The 10,601-nt window shown below is 34.8% G+C and overlaps 1 protein-coding gene across 2 annotated transcripts in view; it reads right to left on the bottom strand.

Annotated features, from left to right (window-relative positions):
* LOC111433261 (serine/threonine-protein phosphatase 6 regulatory subunit 2) overlaps positions 1-10,601 on the bottom strand; it is a 14,603-nt gene that overhangs the window by 2,394 nt on the left and 1,608 nt on the right. For both annotated transcript variants that reach the window (XM_023070251.1, XM_023070252.1), the window contains 15 exons: positions 8,578-8,681; positions 8,066-8,152; positions 7,900-7,975; positions 7,745-7,819; positions 7,546-7,599; positions 6,547-6,606; positions 6,047-6,163; positions 5,163-5,257; positions 4,879-5,081; positions 4,471-4,568; positions 2,585-2,685; positions 2,344-2,509; positions 1,802-1,924; positions 1,635-1,717; positions 401-542 (listed from right to left, as the gene is read on the bottom strand). In XM_023070251.1, the coding sequence (XP_022926019.1) occupies positions 401-542; positions 1,635-1,717; positions 1,802-1,924; positions 2,344-2,509; positions 2,585-2,685; positions 4,471-4,568; positions 4,879-5,081; positions 5,163-5,257; positions 6,047-6,163; positions 6,547-6,606; positions 7,546-7,599; positions 7,745-7,819; positions 7,900-7,975; positions 8,066-8,152; positions 8,578-8,681 (1,584 nt within the window). The remainder of the gene's footprint in view (positions 1-400; positions 543-1,634; positions 1,718-1,801; positions 1,925-2,343; positions 2,510-2,584; positions 2,686-4,470; positions 4,569-4,878; positions 5,082-5,162; positions 5,258-6,046; positions 6,164-6,546; positions 6,607-7,545; positions 7,600-7,744; positions 7,820-7,899; positions 7,976-8,065; positions 8,153-8,577; positions 8,682-10,601) is intronic.

Below are 10,601 nucleotides of genomic sequence, written 5' to 3'. Positions count from 1 at the left end.
TTTTTTTTTTTTTTTTTTTTTTTCATTAGAGGATACAGAACCTCCTCATGTAAACAAGCAACTAACTTCACCCAAGGAATCACGAATTAATATTTCTCTCATATACTTCAACAGGAAAAATGTGGAGTATCTGAAAAAGAGCATTTGTTCATCATCCACAAACTTCTCTAATGATATTTTATTATATTTGTCAGTGTTCCTTTCATTTTTACTTATCAGTTTGCTCCAGAGGAAATGAAAGTGGCAGACAAAGAACAATACATGTGAGGAAGCTCATAACCTACTTATTCTTGCAAGTTAGAAGTTAGAATACACTTCAAGATCCTCTCCATATCAGTCCTTGCTCAAGGAACTATCATATTAAAGGTGCAGACAAGGGTAATACAAAATACTTCAGTACCTCGTCCATATCATCATTGCTGTAAATGCCATATCGAAAAGCCTGACTCAAATTATTAGCTAGAGCTGCAACATCATAGTCTCTGTCTTGGTAATCATCATCATCACTATCCCTAGTTCGATCCTGCAGTGCTGTTGGGCGCCTATAGAAAATAATCATTTCATTTTCAGAAGATATGCTAGAAAGTTAAATGTTAAACGCACAACAAATATAACCCAACGTCATAATGACAATGGCTCGAGCAAGAGAAGAATTAAGTGCACAGATATCAACTGAATGGTGAGACAAAAACCCATCCAACATAAGATTTGAGTGAAAATATATAAAATATAACAATAACGTTGAACCATGTCATAGTGCCACTTCTCGTGTTGATTGATTAAAACAAAAATATTTTTAAAATAATTTAAAACAATAACAAATCAAGGTTTTAATGAAGGTTTCTTGTATTGATTTTTTCCTTTTAACCGTAAAGTTTTCATTGAATAAATGAAAAAGAATGCTCACAGATACAGACTCCTAAAGAGGGGGGAAAAAAGATGAAGTAAAAAAAACCAAATAAATTAATAACTGCTTTCCAAATAAAAATAATGAGATCAAGCTTAGACTAACCCAAAGAACTTGAGAAAGCTTAGGCAATAGAAACCCCTCTGGAAATTGGAAAGCTAATACTATACAAAATATGGTGAAAACACAATCTACTGGCCCTTTTTAGAAACTTCTCATAATTCAAGGGCTGACTATCATAACCAATAAAGGTAAGCTTCTTAAAAAACCAGACAAAGTAATTGTCAACATCAAGTTCCTAAACAAAAACATGGTCTTCCCGAGTACCTGGATGTATTAATGTCCCTGATCCGTCTTTTTCAGGCAAATACCAATAAAAAAATCAGTTTAGATAATGCTTGATCATATATTATAGTTGATTCAGTCATTTCACACCACAAGGATTCCATTAATTCCAACAGATCAATGAGTCTATTCAAACATATTTTATTAATATCAGACGAGAACATAGTAATAGTTTGTATATCATAATCATTTCAGCCATTCAAGGACCATAATATTTAATGTAGCACAACATCATGGAAAACTAAAAATGTTCTTCCCCAATGTCTTTGCAGATTTTTTCGGTTGGGTAGCCTTGAGATGGAGACAGTTGTGATCTAGATGTTATGCTGACTGCTGGTACTTGTAATAAAAAGAAGTGAAAAATAGCAAAGGAAATACATACCCACACGCCCACTGGTAGACATTTTCCAATGCATTACGCTTCAAAAGGACATTTGTTTGCCAGTCATTCCATTCAGTGTTCTCCTGTTGAAGAGAAACATGGGAAAATTTAAGGATTGTAATGAAAATTGTAATGATGTCACTAAGATTTCAAAAAATAGAACTGACCTGCAAATGAGATTGAATCTCACTACTGCTGTTTGCTAGTTGAACAAGTTTGTTGGATATGTGTGTTAAGTGACCAATATTTCCTATCCTAGGTGGTGATCTACCTTCTGCAGGAACTGTTGGCTGAAGAACATGTTGGAAAAAAGAGAAACAGACAGACATTCAAGAGCAACGAATAAAGAATAGTGTCTTAGTAAGACAATGTATCATAACTCTGTTTATAGGAAACAAAGAATTCCACTAGGGATGATGGAGTGTAAAAAAATCTTCCCATGAATTAATAGAAACTCATTCTAATAGGCAGTAATCAGAGAAGGATATAAATAGAAGAGACCAACTAAATTGGGAAGAACAAACTTAGAACATGAAAGTATTACAAACTATGAAAAGCCTTCGAGAAGGAACTCCGTATGAAAACATTAAAAACAATGGTGGTCCCAAGCTTTTTCTCAATCCTTTAACTTTTCTAGGTATCATGATTTTTTGTATAGATTGTACATAACTTCTGAAAGATCAAACCTAACTAGAAATTGAGCATTTACCTTATTTACATCAACTGGCAAAGTGAAATGTTTTTCTGCGTTCAGTATCTTCCCCACAAGATTACAATCATGAAGAAGATGCTCTACAAGTGAAGAATTCTTGCTTTCTAAACATGACACTACAATATTCTCTACATGATGATGCAGAAAGTTATTGAATGGGTACCTATTGTCATAGAGAAGCAAATGTCACGGTGGATCTCATAAACATTCAAGTTATAGTAGAAATATAGAAACGTACTCAAAGAACAAATCCAAAATAAGTTTGATTGCTCCAAGGTGAATCAACTCCTTTGCAGCTTTGCTACCCACCGTGAGTAAGACTGATATGAACTCTACAATCTGAAAAAACAATCTCAAGGAACAATCAAGGAAACTTTTCTAAATAAGAAACAATACATTTAATGAATAGTAAAATATACAAGGAACCCAGAGAATCACAGGTTACAAAAAACCTGACCAATGAATTGGCCAAATGGTAAAAAGAGAATACTTGCAGAACGTGGAAAAATAACTCCAAGAAGACAAAATAAAAACCAAAGTATCCCAAATCTCTTCAATATTTCTAATACCCTGTTGGAAGACTCATAATTTTTTCAGCATAATGTTTTCTTAAAAAAAAAAAAAAAAAAAAAAACTTCATAAGTATTTAGCAATTAACACAGCACTTAGCCTCATGATTAAAGTGTATATCCATAACAACATCATATGATCACAACTACGACCTTGCCTGAAAGGATTAAACCAGTTCTTCCAAGCACCACTTCTTCCAAATGAGGCTTTAGAAGAATACTGGTACAAGAAGGGAGCAGACATCTTTAGTAAGAATTAAGATCGACTTTGAAAACACTTGTGCTTCTTTCTTTTTCTTTTTCTTTTTTTCTTTTTTTCTTCTTTTGAACAAGAGATAAAGAATTTCATTGAAAAGATGAAAAGAGAGATTATTCCTCAAAGGATACAAAAACACTTATCTGAGTTGGGAGTTTTCAATCAAGGTTTTGTAGGAGAAAAAAAAAGTTGTTTTACATGCAAGTGGGGGACGTGGATTAGGAATGCCCCATTTTGATTAAAGACAGACCAAGGTAAAAGAATTATGTCATGAGGAGAATAAAACAGGGTGGGATGCTTTCAACCATACTTTTCATCATTGTGGCATGCATCCTACAATGCTTATTGATGAGAGGGATGGAAAAAAGTGTTGATTGAGGGCTTTAAAATTAGGGAAGGTGTTCGTATTTCTCATTTAAGTTTTCCAACAACAATATCTTCCTTTTCTAGGCAGAGGAGTCTTTCAAGAGACATTTCACACATATTACAAGCCTCAATAGCTAATCATAGTGGAAGGGCCATTGAAATTCTTCCAATGGGAATTTCTTAGATGAAGAAAAAAAAAATCTTGAAAGAAATCAGGAAAGTGTATGTGGGTTGGGTCGAAATAGAGGCACGCAAATCAAGTATAGGCCCAGTCAAAGGAACAAAAGGGGGTCTAGACAGGAGTCGAGTCAAGTCTTTAAAAAAAGATAGGCTGGGCCAGATCATCAAGAACAATTGAGGAGGTCCAAACCCAGTTTGGGTCCTTGGTCAAATTGCACTTAAACCCAATGTTTTAAAGGCTTAAGCTTTGAGGCAGCATGATGCGTAAGCCTCACATTTAATTAAAATATTTTACAAATCCTAAATTGGTATGATCATGTATCGGTAAACATAAGTCATACACAAAATACAAGCATAAAAAAATTCACCCCGCAATTTTCACTCAAACAAAAAATCTAAAATGGTATCTTTAATATCACTATTATAATCAATAATAGAATTGCTTTATACTATAAATTTGTGTCTTCAATATTTTTAAAAACACAATAGTAAAAGTAGTAATAGTTTAAATTGTCACAACTCAAACCTGTATATTTTTTAAGAAGGTGGCAAGTAACTATTATTTTTCTAATCATTAGTCGAGCCGTAGAAATTTTAAGCCTCAATGAGTTCTCACAAAGCTCTTAAGCCTCTAATGATTCATTGGAGGCGTAAGTCTCGAGGCTAAAATTTAGAGCCTTATCTTGATGTGAGCCTCAGGATGTAAGCCTCAATAGCTTTTTAAAACATTGCTTAAAACCAAATGAAAGATACCTTCAGGCGATGTTTCCCAAGAGGTGGCTGCAACTTTCCGTATGTAGTAACCAAAACTTTCTCTGATGAAGAAACGTCCAAAAGCTTGAGCAACCTACCTGAACAATTGAGACCAGCACAGTTTTCAACATCTCCCGTAAAAGTTAAATAGCACAAGCAATCAAGATTACATATTCTGTCTTCAACCTTTTGTACATTTCAGTACTCTGAATGAAATCTAGTTTATCGGGAAAACAAAAGGTCCAAATATCATAAAGTAGGAAATTTATTCGACTATGAAGAGCCAGCAAGTAAAGTACAAGCTATCAAATTGGATGATTCATAAGATGGCTATTAATACCTTTGATTAATGAGGCTTAAGAAGTAAAATACCATCTACTTAACAAGACCCAATGGTCAATACAATACCTAAACTCTCCAACATGCCTTCTACAGTCTCCATAGTTGCTGAAACTGTAGATCCATGAGTTATTTGGCGGTTGTATGAATAAGCTGTTCCAACAGTCAGCCTCCTAGGATCTAACAAGGATATGCACACTGATAACGAATTTATTAAAACAGATGTTGGTCGTGAATCTTCCAAGGCATGGCGAAACAGTCTTCCTACAAAACTGATTTGAAAAAGAGAACCATTATTAGATGATCAATGACAAAATGCAGGTATATTAAAAAATGAGAATGGAAAACACTACCTTGGACTGGAAATTTTAGCCAAGAGACCAGGAGGAGCAAATCGAGTAACAGCACAAAGTGTTTCTGCTGCATTAGAATGAACTTCTGAAGAATCCTGGAAGAATGATCACATTAAAGATTCTCTTATGACTAATCGACAGGTTTTTCAACTAAGTCTATAAAATCATATCGTTGAAAAAAAAAATTCATCAAGCAAATATCAAAAAAGGAAAAAAAAATGAACAAACAAAAGATCTCCAAAACAAAAAGGAGCTTCCTTCTGTTTCAAATTTGTCACATACAAAGGAAAAGGCAAAAACCTTGTTTTATTTTGAATAAGCTGCACATATTTGACAAAGGAGCAAAAGAAATGAAGTATTTTAGGTGATTTGCAAGGAGAAGTTCTTTCTGCATGAGAAACATAATTTCTAACCTCCCATTTAGGGTCGAGATTATTATAAACTATTTTAAACGATTTGATTTGAAATACTAGAAATTATCATAGGCTTCTATTCTTGTATGAAACGAGAAATATTTGAAATGTATATGGTTTAAATACTTTATTTGGATGCTAAATGAAAAGAAAAGAACGCTTCTACTAATATACACTTTTAAGCATTATTTGAGAATGAGAAGTTCACCATTGGACTCTTATCAGGAGTATAGATACCACCAAAAGCAGGGGTCCAAAGGAAAAATGTGAGAGTCTTGGGGATGCTATTCTTTCCTAAAAGCTTTAATAAGGACCCAGTAAAAACTGGCCAGCTTTGGTGGAAGGAAAGGGGATTGCAGCGAAAGCTGAAAAGTTATGTGAATTTGCTAAGAAAAAAGAGTCCCCACTACTAAATGAAAAGGCAAGTAAACATTCTTGTGGGAGGGATAACTTCCTCAAGAAGCTACTTACTGAAGAACTGAACTTTTCCACTATCATCTCCAGCACATCAGTCTCTTCAATCCACTTCATTGATTCTGTGTAGCTTGAATACAGATGTTCATCAGCACCAAGAAGCCTTATCAAGACCTGTCCAGAAAGAATCGTTCCTATGAGCTTCACAATGTACAGTCAGTAAAGATGCAAAACCCAACGGTTATCATATTAAGGAGGGGTGATGGCCATAGTCTGAAATTATAATACTTGATAACTATGTATAACATAAGAATTAAGGAGGTAATAAAAGGCACATAGAAACTAATGCCCCAAAGATGTTGGTCCGACCATGTAATTTAAAAGTAATAATAAGAATATAAAATTAATTAATTAAAAAAAAAACATTAAAGAGTAGAAGTAACCACTAAAGTACAAAAACACTAATTCAGATACCGTCTTGCATCCAACATAAACCACTATTGTAGTGAAAGAGTTAAAATACCAGATGCAATAAAGAAAAGTGGCCAACAACCAACCTCCATGATGGACGTAATTCCTATCAGGTCAACTAGTTTCTTAACAATTGCTTGATGTGCCTGGAAATCCGTGTACAAAGTAGATAATCAGCATTAAAACGGTTGTATATGTAAATCTTTTTCAGAAGAGAAATGATTCAATAAGAACTAAAATAGAAAGATATATTACTTAAATGGAAAAGAACTAAAAAGGTAAGGAATAGAAGCTTTTCACATGACTTAAAAGAGAAGGGCAAACAAACACATAAAAAGTGTTTTTTTTGACAAGAAACAACTTTAACTTCTCATTCAATGGAGACTTAGCTCATGACCTTCTTCTCCCCTAATCTAAAACTTAAAACCTCCCTTTAGCTTGGATTGCACAACTTGATGGGGGAGATGGAATTGATTCGCCGTAAAATGGGTCTTTATAGAGTAGAATATCTTTAAAAAAAATATAGAGATTCTTCTCCAATCTAAAGAAGAGGTCAATGGTGCTTACTCCGCCATTTCTGAGAAGTACAAAGTAAAAGCCATGGCAGCAAATTTGGAAGGACCCTCCCCAGTTTTTTTTCAAGTTTCTCAAAGTGGAAGCAAAGTTCAATAATATAGTCATTTTTTATGAAAGTGTGTTTTGTTCAGTCTATGAAAGTTCTTGCTAATGGTTGAATTTGTTATTTTTAATTCTTCTTTTTCACTCCTTTTAGAAGTTTGTATCCCTTGAACTTTTAATCCTTTTCATTATATCAACGAGAAGTTGTTTCTTGTTAAATATATATATATATATATATATATATATATCTAGGCTTAACTTATAAACAGGAGCATTGTCTACTCAAACCCTTCTTCCTTCTATTATCTATAGACTATGTGATATCAAACAGGTCAAATTCAACCTGGCAAACCATGTTGTTTCACACCATACTTCAGTCATGCATAAAATGTAAAAGGCCAAGTGAAATTGAGAATGTCTTAAACATCCAAATTCTTTAAAAACAGACAAGGAAAATACAAACTTACTTGAACATATTGCATAAAAGAAATTGTCTTCCGCAACAACAAGCATATGACAACCTGGCAAGGAAGTAAGTTCACATAACAGATGTTCCAAAAATCTTTCCCGTGTAAGACATAGAAAGTTGTTGAAAGTTGAGACAAGGGGAAGGCTAACCACATATGCAGAAGATAATTTAGAACTAAAATACTATGAAAGTGATACCTTGCTGAAGTAGCCAGCCAATAGTGTGCTATGAGAAGGCTTGGGTTCTAGGAAGGAAAACAACAAGTTCATCAACTGCAAACAACCACATCAAGAAAATCTGTTATTGATCTATCATTTATAATTTAATAGGGTAAAGAAAGCAAGTTCTCCACCTCTTCATCCTCCACCAATGCTTTGAGAATTATATCAACTTCACAAGTAAAAATCTCACAAGCGATAAAAGGAAACCTGGGCAAGAATATATAGAATAACCAAATTTAAAATTAGAGAGAGAGAAGGCATAAGGAATGACATCTGGAATATGCAACCAAAAATTACTTAAAACTTCGTTTCTTCTCAGCCTCTTCAGGAGCTTCTTCGACAATATATCTGATGAGCTGTTCAATCTGTGTTCTTTCTCTCAAGCTGTAAGGCAAGAAGGCAGGCACAACACTCATCAATTTACGTAATATGATAAACCTTCTTAGTAAAGTTCTCGTATTTATCCATTCCAGTTTTTTTTATCTGCCAACCCATTAAGGTTAATATTTATTATATGAGCTAGCTGCTGTGAGGCAGTTAGCTTAACCAATGTAGTACAAATTTAAAAGACTGACTAACAATATATCAGCAAATAAAACCTAGTAGAATGGATGGAAATTACAATGCTACTGGTGACTAGTACAGCAAGTACTATCAAAGTCAAATATAATCAGTGTTACATGATCCCATAAATTAATTTCTCTGCATGTGTTAGCAGCCTATCAACCAAAAGAAAAGATATGCCAAGTATAGACCAGAAAATAGGAGAAAAAGAAAGATGATAAATGAAAAATCAGAAGGAACATTACAAGTTAATAAGTCGACTATTAAGTGCTTTGCATTCCTGAATTATTTCATCCTCATCTAGAAGCTCCTCTAATGTAAAATTTTCCTTATCCAAAATTGTCTCCACCTGCAACAAAAGAAAATGAAATGAGTAAGAAACACACATTTTCATTAAAACTCAAGTAAAGCTGGACCACTGTCATCTTTCTATTCATTGAACTTGGAGAATGCAATATAAAAGTGTCCTTGTATTACTGGATTCTAAATTCTCTGAAACCTCACACGAGGTATTCAAATGAACAATATTTTAAACCTCACCAGTGGATCTCTCCAATCCTCTAAAAATCCTACTATTCCTCCCCAAGCCAAAGCCCCCAAAACACAGCAAAGAGCACCATTCTTCATTTCCGCAGTCTAGGAGCATTGTTTGTTACCAACCCAATGAATCCCAAAGAAGTCCCATCAACAATCCCAAACCGCCAAAATGAACTTCAGTTACCCAAAATATAATCCAAATCTCTCAATGCTTGATGACACAAAGAGCACCATTGCGAACCCAACATAAAGAAATAATGCTTCTGAAAATGATCCAAGAGGTTAACTTTCTCATGAAAACTCTGTCACGCAAAGAATTTGACCTTTTTGGGAATCCTTACATTCCAAAGAGAGATGCAGACGTTCCGGAGGGAGGAGAGGGGATACATGGCACATGGAAAAAATGAAATAGAATAGAAACCTCTCGAAGATTGAGGGGACCAAAAGCCAATACCCTTTCTCCCCAGACTTACCAAAGAGTCATCTATCAACAAAAGCAAGGTCGCTACATAAACAACTTTCCTATCCATCAAAGGGCGGTTGAACCTCAAATAAATAGAAAATGAAAAATGACAATGATCAAGGGATCTAGGGAGAGAAGGACAAAGCCACAAAATGCAACCTTTTGTCTGCAAGATGGTACAAGCGAGGAAACGCATACCTTTTGTCCGCAAGATGGTACAAGCGAGGAAACGCATAACAAGCTTCAGGCATCCTCCTTCGCAACTTGTAAGCTGCACAAGTAGTACTCGATTTCCCATGAGCTACAATTCATAGGAAAACTTTCGACTTGTTTTTCAGGATTTTGGATTTCCAAATGGTCTTGTTGAAGAGGGTTTAAAAACTAAATGGGTCTGGCGCTTTCACCATAAATCTGATTCAATGTGGCATAACATTATTGTGAGTAAATTTGGTCCACTCTAGCAAAACCTCAAATGGGACTAAAGGCACCTTCCAAGTCTCCTTGGAGAGGCATTGCAGGAGAGTTTCCTTTCATGTATCAATTCATTTGTTGGTTGGTTGGGGATGGGAGAGTATATTTTTCTAGGATGATAGGTGGTTGGAGGACAGCCCCTTCTGCTTTGTTTTTCCTCATTTATAACATTTGTCTACGATGAAAAAACTCTTGGTGGCTGACGTTTTGGCTCAGCTAGTCCCCCACTTTCGGGTTTTATTGTTCATTGTCTGAAAGAGAAACGGGAATATCGTTGCTCTTTTTTCTTTGTTGGGGCGTTTCAGTGCTCTTCTGGGAGAAGGAACTTTCGTTTATGGTGTCCTAGCCCTTTGGAGGGTTTTTCTCATCTTTCCTTCTTTCTTTGTTTGGTCAACCCTTCTTCCTTGAGAGATTTGGCGTTTGCCTCAATGTTGAGGTTCAGATTCGGAATTACCTTGAAACAATAGATATGTTTTTGGTTTATAATTTTATTCAACAATAACCCAATAGAATTGTCCACTTCTCAAGTGCTCAAGTGGTTGCTTCTTTCTGGTAGGTTGAGTAATCGACTTAATAAATAAATAAATAACAACCGTCTTTTTCTTAGCTGCTGAAACATGCGAACAGAAACGAAGAAAAGGTTAATTGACTTTTCCTTTGGCGCCCTCTCACATGGAGTATGGTGCTTTGGAGGATTTTATTGGATACTTTCAAGTGTTTCCAATGGGATTACAGGTGCATTATACTTTCTTCTTCACGGTCATTTATTACCAAAAAAAAAAAAAAAAAAAAAAAAAA

The sequence above is a fragment of the Cucurbita moschata genome, unplaced genomic scaffold (assembly GCF_002738365.1).
Source record: "Cucurbita moschata cultivar Rifu unplaced genomic scaffold, Cmos_1.0 Cmo_Scf00041, whole genome shotgun sequence".
In the NCBI taxonomy this organism is placed as follows: domain Eukaryota; kingdom Viridiplantae; phylum Streptophyta; class Magnoliopsida; order Cucurbitales; family Cucurbitaceae; genus Cucurbita; species Cucurbita moschata.
This window is presented reverse-complemented; position numbering and strand designations above follow the sequence as displayed.